This window comes from Mercenaria mercenaria, chromosome 12 (genome assembly GCF_021730395.1).
Source record: "Mercenaria mercenaria strain notata chromosome 12, MADL_Memer_1, whole genome shotgun sequence".
Taxonomy (NCBI): domain Eukaryota; kingdom Metazoa; phylum Mollusca; class Bivalvia; order Venerida; family Veneridae; genus Mercenaria; species Mercenaria mercenaria.
Window position 1 is genome coordinate 12,255,574 of NC_069372.1, and position 21,394 is coordinate 12,276,967.

Below are 21,394 nucleotides of genomic sequence, written 5' to 3' on the forward strand. Positions count from 1 at the left end.
TCAGAGGCCGGTATTCTATTCATACACTTCTCAGAATATTATGAGTCTTGTTGACAAGACATTCAGTCATGCTCTTTCATCTTAAGGACGTATGCTAGAATTTGGTGCGAAAATTTTCCCAATAACAGAATTTCTTTAAACTTTGGATATTGAAGGACAATCATCTAAGAAACAAAAAAAATGCAATAAAAATCATAGGTCACCGGTATCGAAAAAGAGTTATCTGCCCTTGAAAATGGCATTTCCCCCAAAAATGACATTTTCAAGGGCAGATAACTCTTTTTCGAATCTGGTGACCTATGATTTTTATTGCATTTTTTTTGTTTCTTAGATGATTGTCCCTCAATATCCAAAGTTTAAAGAAATTCTGTTATTGGGAAAATTTTCGCCCATCTCATATACAGGGAATTCTAGCGTACGCCTTTAAAACAACAGACTTGAGCTCTGGAAGCCTCAATTACATTTGAAACTAGAGCATCTATGTTAGACATTCTAAGGTAACTTTAACAGTTACCAATCCATCTTACATCTTTGGTTAAAAAGAGAAACGTTTGAGTTCCACTGTTCGAAAACCAACATTTAGGCTTTATGACTGGTATGGATCCAGATCAGCACGCACATCTGTGGATCCATACTGTTCACTTATCAGTTGCATACATGTGCTGAAACTGATAAACAAGTAGACTAAGTATGGATGTTGTGATAAACAGTCTGGATGTGGTGATAAACAGTATGGACGTACACTGATCTGGATCCTTGCTGATAGCAAAGCACTAATGCTGGTTTTCGTACACCGGCATTCATTTGCACTGCAACGATAAACTGTACTTACCTGAGGTATAACAATATCTGCTAAAGCTTTAGAAGACAGGAATAACTCCTCTGCCCTATCGAACTGTAGTGTTTTTTGATTATGCTGTAGATCATATTTTATACAATCATATATATCTGGTATCTTGCTTATATCATAGTTATCAGTCTTCAGTTTGAAGTCTTTCTCCAATTTTGCCCAGCGCCGTATCAACAACTCCCACGATTCTCCATGGTAGAGTTTTAGGTCTGTAACAACAAAAAGAAATTTTTTTTAGTTAAATTTGCTAACAAGAGCGCCGCCAAGCGGGGCAATATATGCCCAAAGGGTTACATCAGAGGATGGGAGCAAAATTTAAAGAACTTGACTGTTAAAGCCCAAAAGACAGGAACAACAAAAAGAAGAAATTAAAAAAAAATAATTCTAAGTCCATAAAAAAATTCTTACAAGGTAAAGTTATGTCAAAATACATCTAAAAATTGGATGTACTATCCATGTTGTATCACAGAAAAGTGGTCTCGGTTTTTCCCTATGGCCAATAATAAAAAAGTTTCAAAATAAGCTATTTATAGTAACAAAAAAGGGAAGTAATTCAAAAACAAAAATTACTGTAAGAGAACAAAAAAGGATCTGCAAAATAAAAACAAGAGCACTGCAATGCAGAGCAATATACACAAAGCAAAGTCACATAAGACCTTTGACCCCTAAGTGTGATCTTGACCTTGAAGCAAGTCATCCAAAACATGCGCTCTGCACGTCACCTCCGTGTGGTAAACATTTGTGCCAAGTTTCTTTGAAATCCTTTGAGCAGTTCAAGAGTTACAGAGCGGACACGAAACACACTCATATGACCTTTCACTCCTAAGCGTGACCTTGACCTTGAAACTAGTCATCCGAAACAAGCACTCTGCACGTCGTCTCAGTGTGGTGAACATTTGTGCCAAGTTTCTTTGAAATCATTCGAGCAGTTCAAGAGTTACAGAGCAGACACGAAACACATATGACCTTTGACCCCTAAGTGTGACCTTGACCTTGAAATGACACATCCAGAACATGCGCTCTGCACGTCGTCTTGGTGTAGTGAACATTTGTGTCAAGCTTCTTTGAAATCCTTCAAGGGGTTCAAGAGTTACAGAGCGGACACGAAATTACTAATGGACGGACAGATGGACAGACGGACACCGGGGCCATAACATAATACGTCCCTTCGGGCGTATAAAAAATGTTCTTATTCAAGGAAAATAGTGCATGTATTATTGCTTGTTTCCTATTACTGTGAAAGTATACATTTTTCGTGGGCATGAATTTTCGTGGTTTTGGCCAAACTGAGTATTTCACGTGGATAATAAATTGTTTGTTTGTCTGTTTGTGGTTTAATTCCGTTTTTTCAACAGGATTTCAGTTATGTAACGGCAGGCAGTTAACCTAACCAGTGTTCCTGGATTCTGTACCAGTACAAATCTGTTCTTCACAAGTAACCGCCAACTTTCCCACATGAATCAGAAGTGGAGGATGAATGACTTCAGAAACAATGTCTTTTATCAAATCGTCATGGAGAATTCATGACCTCGATCCATAGATCTGTGTTCTCCCTGCTGAGCTAGGCGGGTGGGCTTGATAATTAATCATGGATTTCAATATATCTTAAGACATGAAGAATGTGAATTTTACTTAGTCTTCTTCAATGCAATTTAATTTCGCGGATTGCTGCAACAATAAAATCCAAAATTTGTTCCTCATGAATTATTTTACAGTTACTGTAATACTTATGACAATCATACCTAACACACTGTCCTGAGTCCCACCATTTTACCTATTAGTATCAATTACTGTGGTACATTGCCATTATTTTCAAGTTAGCAGATTAAATTTATATTGCCATATCTAGTACACTTCTCTCAAATGTATTTGAATTATGTACATATAATCCACATTTTCAATGGCTTTTGCACAAAAGCTACCTTGTTCTCTACAAGATTTCAACAATTTCCCCACACATTGTTGACCTCCCTCTAATAACCTACTAAGGTAGGTACTTAATTACTGTTTACCCCTTACCTCTTGTTTTAATTTCCATCTTAAGCGTTTTTATTTTAGCTGTGATTTCCTGTACCATATCATATATTCGATCGCACATTTTCTTTGGATTCTTTATGAACTCCATTGCCTTCAGTAGTGATGTATTCCTCGTAGGAGCCAACTGGTAAAATAAAATAAAACATGTGAACAGAATACTAGATACTAATAAAAACAGACCAAATAAAAACAGACCAAAGTACAAAAACTGACTTTTGCTGTATAAACAAAATCCCAATTACACAGTAAAACATAAATCACATCAGTTTGCAAAGGAATGAGCATAATACTCAAGTTAACCAGAGTTTCCAGCAAAATGAACATAGAAACTGTTTCCAGCAAAATGAACATAGAAAAGGTTTCGAGCAAACTGAACATAGAAAAGGTTTCGAGCAAACTGAACATGTATAGAAAAGGTTTCGAGCAAACTGATAACAGAAAAGGTTTCGAACAAACTGAACACAGAACAGGTTTCGAGCAAACCAAACATAGAAAAGGTTTCAAGCAAAATGAACATAGAAATGGTTTCGAGCAAAATGAACATAGAAAAAGTTTTGAGTGAACTGAACATAGAAATGGTTTCGAGCAAACTGAATATATAAAAGGTTCTGAGCAAACAGTACATAGAAAAGGTTTTGAACAAACTGACCATATAAAAGGTTTCAAGCAAACTGAACATAGACAAGAGCTGTCCGTAAGACAGCGCGCTCGACTTTTCTCAGTGCTTGACTCTGAATTAGAGCTTTGCCAGTAAAAAAAATTCTAAGTTAAAAAGGGACATAACTCTGTTAAAATTCAAACCAGAGTTATGGGAATTGTGTCTCCTGATGTAGACTTTGATAGTAAATAATCATTTTGAGTTTCAAGTCAAAAGCTTTAACAGTAACAGAGATATTTGACTTTTAACAAAAATTTCTAAGTTAAAAAGGGGCATAATTCTGTCAAAATTCAATCAGAGTTATGGATATTGTTTCTCCTGGTGTAGACTTTGATGGTAAATGAGTATTTTAAGTTTCAAGTCAAAAGCTTTGATAGTAACAGAGATATTTGACTTTATCAAAAACTTTAACCAAAAATTCTAAGTTAAAAAGGGGCATAATTCTGTCAAAATTCAAACCAGAATTATGGGAATTGTGTCTCTTGGTGCAGACTTTGATTGTATATAACTATTTTGAGTTTCAAGTCAAAAGCTTTAATAGTAACAGAGATATTTGACTTCATCCAAAAATTTTTTTAAAAATCTAAGTTAAAAAGGGGGATAATTCTGTAAAAATTCAAACCAGAGTTACAGGGATTGTTTCTTCTGGTGTAGACTTTGATGGTAAGTAAGTATTTTAAGTTTCAAGTCAATAGCTTTGATAGAAACAGAGATATTTGACTTTATCAAAAACTTTAACCAAAAATTCTAAGTTAAAAAGGGGCATAATTCTGTCAAAATTCAAATCAGAGTTATGGGGATTGTTTCTCCTGGTGTAGACTTTGATAGTAAATAACTATTTTAAGTTTCAAGTCAACAGCTTTGATAGTAACAGAGATATTGGACTTTATCAAAAACTTTAACCAACGGCGACGCCGACGCCGGGGCGAGTGCAACAGCTCTACTTTTTCTTCGAAGTCGAGCTAAAAATTGAACGCAGAAACGGTTTTAAGCAAACTGAACACAGAAAAGGTTTTCGAGCAAACTCAACATAGAAAAGGTTTCGAGCAAACTCAACATAGAAAAGGTTTCGAGAAAACTGAAAATAGAAAAGGTTTTGAACAAACTGAACATATAAAAGGTAAGGGAAACGGCCTAAGACACTATGAATTGCTCCAAAGAGCTTAGGATGCTCAAGTCATATATGCTCAATCTAACAGTGCTTCACTGTATCCCTCTTGTAGGTAATCAACCCTGACAGATAAGTCAAATCAGTGTAATAATACTGTATATATATCTAATGAAGACAATTTTTACTATAAATACACGGTTTTGTTTGACTGGGTTTAATGGCATTTTTTAACATCACTGTAAAATGTTTTTTTTGTGGTTTTGGAAAAATCGACTATATCTTGAGGACAGAACTTTGTGGATTTCTTAAGATAGGATCAAAGGAAGCTTTGCTAATTGTTGAGATTCAATTTCTTCATGGACTGAGGCAATCACAAACTGCAGGACAATTAGTTCTACATCAATATTAATGATTTCAGTGTTTCAGTTATACAATGGCAGCAAGAAAACATTAATGTTGTTCATAAATTCTGTACGAGTACTGTTTTATCCTCCACAAGCAACTGACAACTTCTCCACATGACTCAGAGGTTAAGGACAAGTGATTTCAGACAAAATGTCTTTGTGAATTCTTTATGGAAAACTATATCTCACTATTACCTACTTATCCAATGTGTTGTGCTTTTACTAAAGCTAATTGCACACTGAATTTGAATATAAATCAGTATTTGTGAACAATAAAATTTTCACTTAATTATTTTCACAGACACAAATGAAATGCTATAAGACACATACCTTGTCTTCATCTTCAGCTGTGAATTCTCTGTCTTGATTCAGTATATCCATCAATCTTTCCTTCACACTACAAGATCAAGAAATGATAAAATCAATTTATTTACTTTTATGATTTAAACATTCCATCTGATTTCAAAATAAAGTTACAAGGTAAAATTGTCTGCAAACTGCCTGATTTAATAAATATATAATAGCGTTTTTCAAGCATTTCTTTCATATTCTGGGATGGCAGATAAAGTGATAGGGATAAATTACAAGTCCTATCTGAAGCAAAACAAGAGCAACGCAATGCGGAGCAATATATGCCCAAAGGTATGACCTTTGACCCCCAAGTGTGACCATGACCTTGAAGCGAGCAAGGAGTTACACAGAAATATCATGTAAACTTACACATGTTGGTATTTAGACGTTTCTCCCTCTTTATCCAACAGACCATTTGTGTTGGCACTCTTCACCATGGAAACCAGAATTGGTGTCAGCTCTCCTTCTAAAGCTAACAAACCCTGAAAACAAATAAAATACCTTATAAAATACTGTATTTTTTTACATTCCCAGTCTGTCTTATTTCAACCCTTATCATGCTGGACATGACTGAGTCTGCCTTCGCGACCAGTGCAGATCATGATCAGCCTGCACATCCTACAGTCAGATCATGATCTGTACTGTTAGACATTCAGTCAGTAACTTTTTGGTATGCACTCCTTTATTCAGTCAATGGTACTGTCCAAATTGAAAGATGGACAAGTTCATTATAGAAATTTAGCAGGGTAAGGGTTAAGAAATTCCGTAAAAATATGCTTTAGAAGCATAAACACCAACCAAGTAAATAACAGAAGACTGTTTGATTGAGTCTGTTCGTGTGAGAAGTATTGACATTTGCTACATCCCTCATATCCCCTAGCACTGGCTTAAGGGCAATCCTATTAACCCTTACCCTGCTAAATTTCTAAAATGGACTGGTCCATCATTCAATTTGGTCAGTACCATTTATTATTTGAAGGGGTGTTCACTGAAAATTTACTGACTGAATAGCAAACAGTGCAGACCATGATCAGCCTGCACAGAAGTGCAGACTGATCTTGGACTGCACTGGTCGCAAAGGGAGGATTGCTTGCCGCCAGCAGGCTAAAGGTTAAACATGAATGTTTCTCCATGATCCTGAAGTACAAGAAAATATACCAACACTGAATCCAAGTACTGGGATACTTTTTACAGCTGTCACATGGCACTTAAAGATCCCTCTTGTGATAGTTAATAAAATCTGTGAAAATATCCTTTGAACAACACAGAGTCAAAATACGGTAAAGTTAAGTTTACTTCAATTCTGCTACATACTTATAAAGGTGTATTTCTCTTAAAACAGGAATGCTATTATTATTTCAATTCTGCAAAAACATTTTTTTCTCAATGAACTGAGATGATCAATTGTTTGGACAACAAAAATAAAACTGTACAGGTTACTGTGACCTTGAGCTTTGACCCCCTAACCCGAAAACTAAAATGTCAACTACTAATCAGTGACAATATGGTTATGAATTTTGAAGGTTTACCATTTCCAAACTATTGATCAGAAACCATTTTAGTGATCTTTTCCTTTTACATACTTCTCCCCAAAAATAACAAGGGTCATCTACTGACCATAAACAATCATACAATGCAATTTCACAATCTAATGCCACAAAATTCTACACTTATTGATCAAAAACCATTTTCAGTCTCGTTTGTTTTCATACCAACAAAATTCATGCCTTATAGTGTTTCCAGTGGAGCAAAACCCAAGGTGCCCCTCCAGAGCTTGTTTCACACATAGGCCAGCATCTGGAAACAACCACAGACCTTTCATAAGCCAGCTGAATGGCTTCCTCACATGAAGAATTCTACTACCCAAGTGAGATTTAAAACCCACATTGGTTAGGGGCAAGTGATTCCACATCAGGGGCCTTACACTGAACCCATTTTTCAGTCTCACTATCAATGTAACCTTTACCTTTGACCTACTGATCCAAAAACAATAGGGGTCAACTAATGACCAAACACACTTTAAGTCTGGCTATTGTAGGCTCATGCCTTCCTCTGTTATTGATCAGGCACTATCCAGTCTCAAGGTCACTGCGACCATCACCTTTGACCTCAAAAACAATAGGGGTCATCTTCTGACCACAGTCAATCATCTTATAAACTTCTGACCACGGTATACCAGCAAATTCTCTTTTTATTGACCGTAAACCAAAATAACTGGATGACAGACCAGTCAAATGACAGGCTGGTATGAAAACTTCTTCAAAGGAGGGCAAAATAAAGAAACAAACTTTTGTGAATGCAGCTGCAGTCATCTGTACCCTTCCTTCATCTGAGGCATAGATCTTCAGATCATGTCGGTATGTACTGTGAAGTCGGAGAAAACCAAGTCCTGGAGTCTCAAACTCTCCTGCAAATATACAATTTCAAATGTTTATTTCATTATTTTTTATTAACGCTATTTTAAACAGTATTTAAGTTAGATGTAACTGCAGATTAAAGAAAATGTACTACCATAAAATCTTTCATATTTGCTGGTGATATAATTCTTAAGACTGCAATAAAACTGAATTGCAGCAAATAAAGTGTTTCTCATGTATTTAATCACTAAAAATCACAAATTCTTGTGCACAAGAAACAGCTCTTTTGGATGGAACTGGAATTTTAGGCCAAATGATTTCACAGAATCTCATAACTTTAATGCTAGTTATTTCTTGTTAATTTAGTACAAACTTGACAAACTTCCTTAAAACAAGTATTGCCCCTAAAGATGGCCAGTCAGATGCAATTAGATATGCAATTTTGTATGCTGTGACCTTGACCTAATGACCGCAAAAACAATAGTGGTAACTGTGAAATCATTAATATTCGTGAGGGGCTAATTTTCGTAATTTAATCCCTACAAACAAGTAAAATTCCCATTCATTTTAAGTTCAAAAGTTGAAATCCACGAATTCATATCCCTACAAAATTGCTGTTTGGCTAAAACAACAAAATTTCATGCCCACAAAATTAAATGATTTTACAGTATCTTCTGACCACAGGAAATCATTATGAAGTTTAACAACTGTAGGCACTAACACTCTCTAGCTACTGATCAGAAACTAAATGGTCTACAGACCCACAATGACCTAAATTTGAAGGAGGGATAAAAATACAGAATTTCACAGACTTCTGCAAATAAAAGTTATTTCCCAAACTCTTCCTTACGATAACCAAAGATGTTTCTATCCACTTTCACACAAAAAACAACAACACAATTTTACAGCATTCCTTATAAAATGTAAGTACAATGAATCATCCTTTTTTCTCTTACATTCCTAATACACAAAATTTTACACACTTTCTGATGATGCTGATACAATTTAATTTTGGCATTTTATTTAGCCTGGAATACAAACTTTTACACATATCTTTATCATCTTTTTTCTAGCGGAACACAATTTACTAACTTCTTTTTAGAAATTAAACAAGAGGGCCATGATGGCCCTATATTGCTCACCTGAGTACCATTGCTCAAAATGATATGATCAAGTTTTGACATAGAGCACATAGGCATACATATTAAATATCATCAGGATAAATATTTTCTTGTAACAGTCCTTTTTGACCTAGTCAGAGACAATGTCCATACCAAGTATGAGGGTCCTAGGCTCAAATGCTGCATTTTTGTACTAACATGACTATTCCTTACCCTGGAAGACATAAATAAATTTTAAAACCAATCTCATTAGATGCTGCTGAGATACATTCATTTACATAAAATAAAGGGAGGTAATTTGTCATAAATTCAGTCAAAAGTTATCTACCCTGATTGTATGAGTCCATCTGATGGCATAAATGACATTTCAAATCAGTATCTTCATTGGTTACTGAGATACACCCATTACCAGTACAACTTGTGTGCAAGTTTTATTAAAGTTGATTGCAAAATGTGGTCTCTATCATGTTCATAAGCCAAAAATAGTAAATTCTGGCCCTTTAAGGGGCCATAACTCTGGAACCCAGAATGGGATCTGACCAGTTTTCGAAAGTAACCAAGATATTATGCCAATACAAGTTGTGTGCAAGTTTGATTAAAATTGATTGCAAACTGTGTTCTCTATCATGTTCACAAGAAATTGTGGACGGACAAAGAGCGATCACAAAAGCTCACCTTGTCACTATGTGACAGGTGAGCTAAAAAAAATTCAACCGACTTCCCATTTAAGGGAAGCAGATCTGTTACTTCTTACCTTGTCCACCAGGGTAAAGTGTCCTAAATGCTTTTCCCAGATCCTCAGCTTGGTACTTTCCAGCAGGAGTTAGCTCCCCTCCCCATTTCAGTATTAAAACAAGAGAGGGCTCTTTTGGATATTCATCTAAAACATAATGGAAATCAAATACTAAGAAAAAGGTTAGTAAAATTTGGTGATTTCAAGGTTAAACAATATTCGATTTCACAGACACACACACACAAAAAATGTTATCAATTAACATTTTATTTATCAGTATTTGTTTCAAAAACATATTATTGTGTATTTAAAAATCAATGAAAAAAACACATGTAACAAAATATGTATCTGAATCAGGTTATTAATATATGTGACAAAACATACATCAAACAACAAACAAACAAACAAGTGAAAGCAAACAAACAAAACATTGAAAACAGACAACACTGTAATTCGAGGGCTTGGCGCAAAACTATTGTATCTTGTTCTTTATTTATATACACTTACAACAGTTTTGCACCAAGCCCTCGGTATCAAGCTTCCCCTATCATCAGCTATACTGGTAAAACATCTGCTATGCAAAGTAGGTGATTTAAGTTCATTTGTTTGCTTGTTTTGGGGTTTAGTGCCATTTTTCAACAGTATTTCAGTTATGAAACTGCAGGCAGTTAACCTATTAGTAACAGTTTTCCTGGATTCTGTACCAATACTTAGTCTAATGCATCCTCCGCAAGTAACTGCCATCTTCCCTATAAGAATCAGATGTGGAGGACGAAAGATTTCAGATACAATGTCTTTAATCAAATAGCCACAGAGAACATGCACATGCCTTGAAATCAAACTCATAACTCTGTGATCCGCAAACCTGCATTCTCTAAACTGAACTAAGCAGGTGGGCTGAATAGGTTTGTTTGTTTGTTTGTTTTGGGTTTTAAGCCGTTTTCCAACATTATTTCAGTTATGTAACAGCAAGGGCAGTTACCCCAACCAGTGTTCCTGGATTCTGTACCAGTACAAACCTGTTCTCCACAAGAAACTGCTAACTTCCCCACATCGATCAGTGGTGGAGGACGAATGATTTAAGACACAATGTCCTTTATCAAATCGTCATGGAGAACATACAGCCCCCCGGGGATCGACCTCACGGCCCTTCGATCTGTAGATCTGTGCTCTCCCTATAGAGCTAATTGGGCGGGTCATAGGCTAAATAAGTGATTAGAGAATACTTTTATACCCAGCTATTGTTCTGTTTTCAGAGTTTAAGTTCTAAACAAATCTTTAACTTGACCAAAATCTGATTAACCACCTTTAAGTCTGTTAGCTTCATAAGCTATTTTTTTCAAGCAACCAACCTATCCAGTACCAAAAAAATTCTATAAAAACAGTTGACAAATTCCCTGTATGAACAAGAGGTAGATGATGAATGACATTTAACCTTTACCCTGCTAAATTTCTAAAATGGACTGGTCCATCATTCTATCTGGACAGTACCATTAACTGTTTAAAGGGGTGCATACCAAAAAGACACTAACAGAATGGCAAACAGTGCAGATCATGATCAGACTGCACGGATGTGCAGGCTGATTTTGGTCTGCACTGGACGCAAAGGCAAAATCACTTGCCGCCAGCAGGCTAAAGGTTAAATGTATTGCTTCAGACATAGGTGGGAATATTCTTCTCTGCCCGGAATCAAATCCTTGACCTTCGGCCAAGTAGCCTTACTCTCTTTCCACTTACTACAGAGAGAATTGTGCAGGATTACAGGCACAGAAACAAGAGCTGTCCGTAAGACAGCCAAACTCGACTATTCGAAATATTGTCACAGAAGCAGGAAATTATTACCCAAAATGTTAAATACCAAAAGAGTTTTAAGTTCGAAACGGGACATAATTTGATCAAAATGCATATCAGAGTTATGGGACTTGATGCTATCAACTAGTTTAATAACCCCGAAGAAACATATTAAGTTTCAATTCCATATCTGCATTAGTTTTGGAGATAGTAACTTGCATGTAAAACTTTAACCAGAATTTTCTAAGTCCAAAAGGGGGCATAATTTGCTCAAAATACATGTTAAGAGTTATGGAACTTGACCCAGTGAGGTTGGTAACTGACCTAAAAAAAGAATAAATAAGTTTCAAAGCTATATGCCTTTTGGTAATAGCTGTATGTACTTGCACACGAAACTTTAACCAGGATTTTCTAAGTCCAAATGGGGGCATAATTTGCCCAAAATACATGTCAGAGTTATGGGACTTGATTCTATCAACTAGTTTTATAACCCCGAAGACACATGTGAAGTTTCAATTTAATATCTGCATTAGTTTTGGAGATAGTAACTTGCATGTAAAACTTTAACCAGGATTTTCTAAGTCCAAAAGGGGGCATAATTTGCTCAAAATACATGTCAGAGTTATGGGACTTGGCCCAGTGAGGTAGGTAATTGATCTAGAAAAAGAAAAAATAAGTTTCAAATCAATATGCCTTTTAGTAATAGCTGTATGTACTTGCACGCAAAACTTTAACCAGAATTTTCTAAGTCCAAAAGGGGGCATAATTAGGCCAAAATACATGTCAGAGTTATGGGACTTGACCCAGTGAGGTAGGTAATTGATCTAGAAAAAGAAAAAATAAGTTTCAAATCTATATGCCTTTTAGTAATAGCTGTATGTACTTGCACGCAAAACTTTAACCAAAATTTTCTAAGTACAAAAGGGGGCATAATTTGGCCAAAATGAAGGTCAGAGTTATGGGACTTGGTGCTATCAACTAGTTTTATAACCCCGAAGACACATGTGAAGTTTCAATTCAATATCTGCATTAGTTTTGGAGATAGTAACTTGCATGTAAAATTTTAACCAGAATTTTCTAAGTCCAAAAGGGGGCATAATTTGCTCAAAATACATGTTAGAGTTATGGAACTTGACCCAGTGAGGTTGGTAATTGACCTAGAAAAAGAATAAATAAGTTTCAAAGCTATATGCCTTTAAATGATAGCTGTATGTACTTGCATGCAAAAACTTAACCAAGGTGTGACGCCGACGCCGATGCCAGGGTGAGTAGAATAGCTAGACTATTCTTCGAATAGTCGAGCTAAAAATGTTAAAATGTACTAAATAAACACAACTAAATGTTCAAACTTACTACAAGGTAATAGCAAAGAAAGATAACTAATAACTATTGTAGAGGAAGCATATAACATATAATTTTTAAGGCCAGTATAATCAATTATCCTTTAACTGAACCAAAACATCTGTAAGTCTATACTGCTCAAAACAGCTACTATTATCTTGACTGACTGTGTGATTTCACCAAAGATAAAATTTTACCTAGTGCTTTGAGGGACATTAGAAAGTACAGAAACTGTTAATTTTATCTATAAAAGTATTGCGTTGGTGTTCTTGTAAATGCTCTTTTTCTAAACAGTCAAATTTCCATAAGCAAAATAAAACAAAACAAGACGTGTTTGTAAAACATGCATGCCCCCTATAATGACCTCCTGAGATAACTGTGACCTTTGTCCTTTGACAACTGACCACAAAAACAACAGGGGTCATCTACCCACCACAGGCAACCATCCTATGAAGTTTGACCCCTGAGGCCAAAGAAAAATTTACCAATTTAAAACAGAAACCACTTTCAGCCTCAAGGCCACTGTGACCTTCATCTTTGACCTATTCACCCCCAAAACAGAAGGGGTTCTCTATAGACCACAGGCAATCATCCTATAATGTTTAACATCTTTAGGTCTATGCGTTCTTCAGTTATGGATCAGAATGGATGGACAGACGGTCCAACTACTATATGCCTCCTCATTCATGGACATATTAAAAGAAGCCAGCAAGCTTTCAGGAACTGAGGCTGAATATGTACTACTTTTACCAAAAACTATGCAAATACAAGAATGTCAAAATATTGTTTTGATCAGTATCATTATATCATATAAATATTATATAAATTTGTTTTTATTCAAGTATCAAGATAAAATGAATATATGGAAAATGCAAATCATGGCAAAGACTGAAGTTAGCACAGAATGACAGTTAACAGCTAACAATTTTATACTGGCTTAAAACATTTAATGAAAATAAACTAAATAAATGCTACATGATACTAATCAAATGCATCACGATCATTTTGCAGCAAAAAAGTAGTTCATTTAATATGTCAAAAAGTGTTAGAAAAATATCTGATTGTATTTTAAGCCAATTTATCACAGTTTTAGTGAAGTAAAGATGCAGCGATTTCTTCTTTTAAAATCACTATCTCTTCCTTGTGGAAAACTTCATTTTGATGAATACTTATAAATGATTACCTAGCAGGCTGATCACTACCAAATCAAATGTAAGCCTACACTGGTCTAGTCACAAGTAATCCTAATACAAATAGTCCTAAATTTCTTCTTTTCCTTGTGCCTACTCTCAACAGCATTGTGTTTTCTTTTAATCTGCTGTATTTCAGTATGTGTAGCATTCTATCAAAATCAACATGTTCCTATTGCATGCTAAATAAAAATGGCAGCATAGGAATTTTAAGCTTCTGCAAGAGACACTGAAAGAAGCGAAAAAGGACTAGAATGAGAGGATTGTATATAACGAAATGTACCTTTTTTTAATAAAAGTTAACACCCATTTTTCCTTTTCTTTTTCTACAGCGATAAAGTTCTTTACGCAAATATAAGTCTCTGAAAATCTGATATGCCAGAAAATGTCGAAAAAATGCTATTAAGTAAGTAGATCTTAAATAAAATAAAGAACAGCCGGATTTAGTGGTGTTCAGCCTAGCAGCATAAAAACGGGTTAAAAGGGACATCACTCTTGTTAACTCAGCAGTCAAGCCAGACTTACAGCCGCTTGGATGAGTGTAATACAAACCATCACTGGAAGTGGCTGGTCGCCCATACGGCTGATATTTCAACTGAATTTTTCTATTTATTCCGGAGAACTCATACCTATGTAAGCAAACTTTGTATTATTGCAAAATCATGAAAACTTTGAAACTGAAAGCAAGCAAGGTAAAGTAAAGCTATAGGTCCATATTCTTTGACATTGTGGTTGTTGGAAATTTCCACAGAACTGAAAGACAAATTAGCACCATAGTTTGATCCACCTTTTCTGTAACAAGGCTGTTTTTTTCTAATTACACAACACATTTGATACAATATATCATTATAAGAACACCAAGAGTGGTAATTTTCAATACTAAAATTTTCAAAATATATCAATTACTTTTCTATTTATCAATATATAAAAGACTTTATTAGTTTATTTTCCATTGTAAATTCAAGTCATTTCTGAGTCATGCAATATCTAAAAATACCAATTTTGATTTTATTTATAGCTCAATCCATACAAAGCTATCAAAATGTATTGTAGAAACTCATATAAACACAAAAAAGCACACTTTTTTTATATTTTCAGGAGCAAAATATTAATAGGATTTCTTTAAAAGAATTACATTTTTGCTTATAATGTCAAAATTATTCAATGTATCTACTTACCCCCCCCCCCCCCAACAACACACACCCTAGAGACATGCAGACGGATGTTTAACTTAGTTGAACGCAATATTGTCATAATTCATATAATGACTTACAGCAATATTACGTTTATCTCCCAATTTCTAATTCTTGCAAAAGGATAAAATCAATGAATAAACCTAGTTGCAGATAGTAAGCATAATCCTGGGTCCTCTATGATAGAAATTTCTGACACAAAATGCTCCAGAATATGGACCAAGTGCACTGCCCCAAAAAGCTATGTGTAAATATATACAAATGACAACAATGGGTGCTGTAAGAGAATGTGGGTATTAGAAAAGCATATCAAGGCCGTGCATTAAGTGACTTTTCAAGAAATTGTGTAATTATTTGTTTTGAAGAACAAAAAATTTCATATAGCTCAATGTATTACATCAACTGTTATTAAACAATATTGTTTTGCTATGTCTAATGGCAATTTCAACAGCTGTATTTATTTTGAATTTAGGGCTTTTTTCAACAGAATTCCAGTTATGTAACATTTGGAAGTTCACCTAACAACTGTTTCTTGATTCTGTACCAGTATAAACCTGTTCTCCCCTAGTAACTGCCAACTTTGTCACATGAATAAGAGGTGGAGGACTAATGACTTCAGACACAATGTCTTCAATCAAATAATCACGGAAAATATACGTCATGCCCGAGGAACAAACTCATGACCCTGCAATCCATACAGCTGTGCTCTCTTTAACGTTTAGCCTGCTGGTGGCAAGTTATTTTGCCTTTGCGACCAATACAGACACCCCTTCCAATAATAAATGATACTGCCCAAAATTGAATGACAGACTAGTCCATTTTAGAAATCTAGCAGGGTAAAGGTTAAAACACTAATCAGATGGGCTCATTTTCAACAGTATCTCAGAAACATGACGTATTCTTAAAAGGTTTTCATGAAAAGAATCTCATAACATTAAACAACTTCTTGAAAAATCTCATAATTATAATGACAAGCAAGATAAAATTGTGTTTCTTTATATAAACCATTATGTCTTAATATTTGGAAAACAAATTTTGCTTTGTTACTGCAAATATGTTATAAAAAAAAAAAAATTTCAAATGCAATTCTTTCCCTGATTAAGACACAAAATAAAACCTTTTGTATCTAATGAAAACTTTAAATAAATATTTAAAAATAAACTTTTGTTACCAACAGTATTGACATTTCAGTTCAATATCCGTTGATAAAAGCTAACATGGCATGCCTTTATGAAACACAATTTTCATGCATGAGGTGGCACATGAAGCAAGCATACAACAAAGTCTCGTCTACAGATGTTATCGGAGATTACGTACGAGGAGACGTAAGATACTTAACGCTCTCAATATTCAGACCTTCTTCGCTTGACGACTTTTTTGGAGCCCCATGGGGCTGGTACTTCAGTTGCACTTTACGATTTATACCCGAGAAGTGACCGTACCTACATTAATACATAAATTCAATACATGAATGACATACATGTATAAGACTGCTTTCGATTCTTTCTTTCAGTATTTTCTTTTTTTATATTGCACTTGATGCTACATCAAATGTGCTAAAATATCTATTTCATAAAGTACAGCAACACACCACACTGCAGCAGCAGTGGCACAAGTTCCCTGGCAGTGGCTAGAGTTCCTGGGGTCATCTGAGAAATCAATTGTGGCCTCTGGGCATTTTCTATATAATTTCCATTTTTGGGACATTCGAAACCCTGGATTACTCAAGCACTCTTTCTCATCATCTTGTGACTTTGAGCAGTCAGCATTTTACTGTAGCGATATATATACTCTTTTAGAATACACTAAAAATTCTCCATATTGAATGCAAAAAAACAGCATTTCATAATATTGTAAAAATAAAAGAAACCCCATAATAGTGCCCTACTCCTAATCCCCAAAGGGTGAAAGGAGGGCCCTGTGATAGGACTTCTTCTCCATACAAATGAATGATTTGAATCAGGGTCCAAGATAACAAAACTGTGTTTGAGGACCAGTCACAGAACTCCAGCATCTGATTGGCTGTTTTTGAATACAATCTATAAACTGACCAATGGCAGAGTTGCATTTTGAGACTGGTCTTCAAATTGACTTATCTACCTATAGAACCCTGTTCTATCTCTAAAACACTCAGATATACTTACATTTCCAAAACCAACTTCAGCTGTCTCAATTTCGCTTTTTTCTCAAGCACTTCTGGATTTGGGTCATGCCCACTCTCACTGAGAAGGTCCCGTGCAATATCTAGCACTTCCTGTAGCTGTTTTGGTTTCTTCAATTTCAGGTGGCCTTTCTTATAGCCATTGTGTCTCTCAAACAACTCAAAGAATCTACAGAAAGAAAGTGCTGCATTTTTAACCAGTTTGGTTTTATGTGACAATGAATGGGATAAAATGAAACTTAAACAATGAAAGAATTGTGAATAAGAACAGTCCACATGAAGTTCAAAGAATAGAGGTTCTACCAATCAAATAGGAATGGAATTTCATTATTTCCTCTTAGCAACTGGCATAATAGGTTTTATTTTCTCATTGCCAACCATTTTACTTATCATTCTATTAACCATATTATTGAACTTAAAAACACTTCCATTTAAAACCATTCCATTTAATACATTTGATAAAGCACAACAATGCCTTCATAGAGCAAATGACAGTGTGTGTGTATATAACATGGTTTTTTGGGTCGTTTATGGCTGGGAAACTTATGCACCCTTCCTCTCTTCCAAAAAAAAACAGTGGTGAGGGGAAAATGACCAAAATCATCCACCATAACCACCCTGCCCTGCTGGCCACTACCATACATGTAGAAAACAGTCAGTGGACCAAATGATACTTTGGAATGACTTCTCATTGTGAACAGTTTTCTTCATTTGGATATAAAATGTTAGTATAGCCAAACCTCTATTAACCAGTCAGTCCAAGGAGAGACACAATGTCTTACTTAAGGCAGTTGGCTGCTTATTAAAAGTTGCTGAAATCAGAATAAAACGACAATGTGGCAAGTGAGTTGACTGGCTGCTTCAGGTAACTGGCTGTTTAATACAGGCTGCCTAATACAGGTGGCTGTTAAGACAGGTTCAAATGTACTTACTTTTTATGTTTGACTTCCATCTTCATTTTCTGTTTGGGAGTTCTATCACCATGCCTTATCACAGCTATCACACATCGTAGCTCCATCCTGCAGTAAACATTTAACATTATGTAAATATAATTAATTAATTTTCAAGGACTTTTTTTACTTTTCCAAAGACTACTTTTCTCTAAACCACATCCCAACAATTCTTATCAACTATTTCCAAAAACAGTGTCATTGTAGAAATTGCTCTCTGTGATAAAATGCTGTGTATCTATTTCAAAACAGCATTCTTTTCTTTCAAATTATCATTATTTTTTTTTGTTTCTTTTGCATATCGTCACCTTTAGCCATTGAAAAAATGTACTTACATGGAGCCCGATGTGGTAGGCACTACAGGTATATCTTCAGGGCCAGCCCCTAAAACAAGGGCCACATTCTGTATATGTAGTTGAGGTGCTAGGGCTCTAACTATCATTGTCCTGAAAGATAAATATATCTCCTTAACTATAAAATAGTTACCATCATATACAGTAAATTAAATTTGAGCTGCACCATGAGAAAACCACCATAGTGCGTTTGCGACCAGCATGGATCCAGACCAGCTTGCGCATCCGTGCAGTCTGATCAGGATCCATGCTGTTCACTAATGGTTTCTCTAATTGCAATAGGCTTTTAAGGTGAACAGCATGGATCCTGATCAGACTGCATGGATGCGCAGGCTGGTCTGGATCCATGCTGGTCGCAAACGCACTATGTTGGTTTTCTCGTGGCATGGCTCATTTGTTTTTTACATACTAGTAGCAAAGCCCTAACATTGGCTTTCAGACAGCGGAGCTCATTTACATATTTATCAAGCTTATTATAACCGAGTCTCAAATTAAATCAGCGTATGTCTGTAACTTCTGTAATTACTAAATGCAATGAATGTTCAGTTTGTCTGTTTATGGCTAAATGCCATTTTTCAATCATATTTCAGTTATGTGATTGGTGGTAGATATTCTAACGTCAAGTGTTCCTGGATTCTGTTCAAGTACTATGCTGTTCTTCAAAAGTAACTACTAACTTCTCTACATGAATCAGAGGTGGAGGACAAATGATCTCAGACACAGTGTCTTTTATCAAATCATCTCTGAGAACATACGCCTTGCCAAGGATCAGTGGATGAAGAAATCAGCTTTGAAACCCTGTCAGGGCCAGACATTCAACCTAATACCTCAGGTTAGTTTGTTTTTGGATCATACAGTTTTAGGTCATAAGATGACTTTCAAGCTCATCTGGAGAAAGAATCCAGGTGCACATGATTACATGCATTTCAGACATATGCAGAACCAGCCTTTCCTAAGCCATCTGAATATCATCTTCATATGACAGAATTTTACATTTTTCTGATTGCAATGCTTTGAAACATAGCTGTGCAGAGCAAATCGGGGGTGCGTTTTATAAAAGGGTGCGTATTATAAACACATTTATATGGTATTTACCCTAATACATTGGCACAGTCATCATAATACTTGGTGGAGTTCTTCACAAAGCTGAATCCATTCACATCACATACATAGGATTTCCCACCAGTTCTCAGCAAGTCAAACCCACACACATTTTGCTGCAAAGAGGTGCATAGCATTTAATATGTTTAGTGCTAATATATTTTACGTGTCAAAATTACAATCCTGAAAATGAAGGAATCATCTTCTATTTAACTTTTATTAGTCATTTACAGCATAATGAAAAACAGTTGAAACTCAGTATTTCGAACTAGCTTATCCCAAAACCCCTGCTGCCTGGAAGATATTTTTCAAGTCCCGTCCTACCTGGGTTTCAGCTTTAAGTGTAACATCTTCGTTCAATGTGAGAAATAACTTATTCTAAAATAAATGAAATTTTGGAATCACCAGTGTACCTTACCATCATATGTAATAATAGAAACAATAATTTGCACTTGTTTTTTCGCCAAATAGTAAAAACTATCTCCTAAATATCTGTTGCTGAACTCGAACATATTTTCAATACAAATCAGATATAATCAAACCAGCCAACAGACCAACAAACCAACTTATCCATCTTTGCAATGTTAAACACGGTGGCAGTGAAATAAACTATTGTTTGTTCACCTGACCAACCAGAATTTTGTTTGCTGCTAATCTAAAACTTTTCATTTAATTAAAAAAAAAAAGTTTCTTGTTTAATGTGGGTAGTCGACCAAAGTCCCCACCTGGAATGGATGGAACAACTTATTTTCAGCCAAGCCCACGGCAGGCATCATATTTACCTTACCAGCATCCAGTCTAGGCCGATACTGCTGGAAACAGTATCAATTTAAGTAAATCACCCAGCACTGAACTCTAGTCGGAATATAAGCCACGACCGGGAATCGAACCCGGACCGCTGGCATTGTAGTCCAACCTGCTAACCACTGCGCCACTGATTCCCTAATTACTTTTGACAACTCAACAAATCTCATTAAGCTACTTCCAATTTTCAATTTTTTCAAAAGTTACGACATGGTATTCATTTAAACATCTAACTTGGAAAAAAAAAAAATCATCGGATTTTACATTCAATACTTATAATACATATATTATGATTAATTGTATGCACCTACCTAAAATCAGTTGGTCATGAAATTGAAAAACAAGCAATTTTTCATTGCCTAAATCAAATACAAAAGGTTATATAAATGCTTTATTTGTGTAACACTGTTGTTCATACTATGAAATATATAATTTTGTGGCATAAAATTTTGTAGCTTTGGCCAAAAGGACTATCTTGTGGGGATATGGAGTTTTAAAGATATTTTCTTAGCAAATTTTACACACTGGATTTCATTTTGCGGACTGACCCAACAAAAACTGCCAAGGTTAAATGATTTGACTCTACCTTAAATGCACGACACACTTTTCGAGCAATCATTTTCTCGGCTGATGAAAGAAGCACAGGGTATCTAACTTCCTTCCCTTCTTTATCTCGCTCCACCTTGCCATCCAGAGCTGGTGACTTTCTTGCCTCTGCATGTACATAGTCCAGTCCAACTGTGTAAACTTTCACATCCGTACCGTCAGTAGGCATGAAATCTTCGTAGATGTATGAACCCGCTTTTCTTACTCGACCAATGGTGGAATACACGCTGCTTCTGGATCCAACCTGCACTCAAAATGAAAACATGACAGGTTCAAAAATAT

At 35.5% G+C, this 21,394-nt stretch overlaps 1 protein-coding gene across 22 annotated transcripts in view; it reads right to left on the bottom strand.

The window, feature by feature from the left end:
• LOC123534731 (inositol hexakisphosphate and diphosphoinositol-pentakisphosphate kinase 2-like) overlaps positions 1 to 21,394 on the bottom strand; it is a 99,532-nt gene that overhangs the window by 53,841 nt on the left and 24,297 nt on the right. For 19 of the 22 annotated variants that reach the window (XM_053519212.1, XM_053519213.1, XM_053519229.1 and 16 more), the window contains exons 8-19: positions 21,093 to 21,356; positions 19,697 to 19,818; positions 18,584 to 18,694; positions 18,231 to 18,317; positions 17,282 to 17,467; positions 16,455 to 16,579; positions 9,644 to 9,769; positions 7,700 to 7,818; positions 5,781 to 5,893; positions 5,391 to 5,457; positions 2,870 to 3,011; positions 833 to 1,059 (exon numbers count right to left, since the gene is read on the bottom strand). In XM_053519212.1, coding sequence (XP_053375187.1) covers positions 833 to 1,059; positions 2,870 to 3,011; positions 5,391 to 5,457; positions 5,781 to 5,893; positions 7,700 to 7,818; positions 9,644 to 9,769; positions 16,455 to 16,579; positions 17,282 to 17,467; positions 18,231 to 18,317; positions 18,584 to 18,694; positions 19,697 to 19,818; positions 21,093 to 21,356 — 1,689 coding nt within the window. Of the gene's footprint in view, positions 1 to 832; positions 1,060 to 2,869; positions 3,012 to 5,390; positions 5,458 to 5,780; positions 5,894 to 7,699; positions 7,819 to 9,643; positions 9,770 to 14,496; positions 14,574 to 16,454; positions 16,580 to 17,281; positions 17,468 to 18,230; positions 18,318 to 18,583; positions 18,695 to 19,696; positions 19,819 to 21,092; positions 21,357 to 21,394 lie in introns of all 22 variants that reach the window. The other 3 variants (XM_053519218.1, XM_053519214.1, XM_053519216.1) reach the window with 2 other exon arrangements.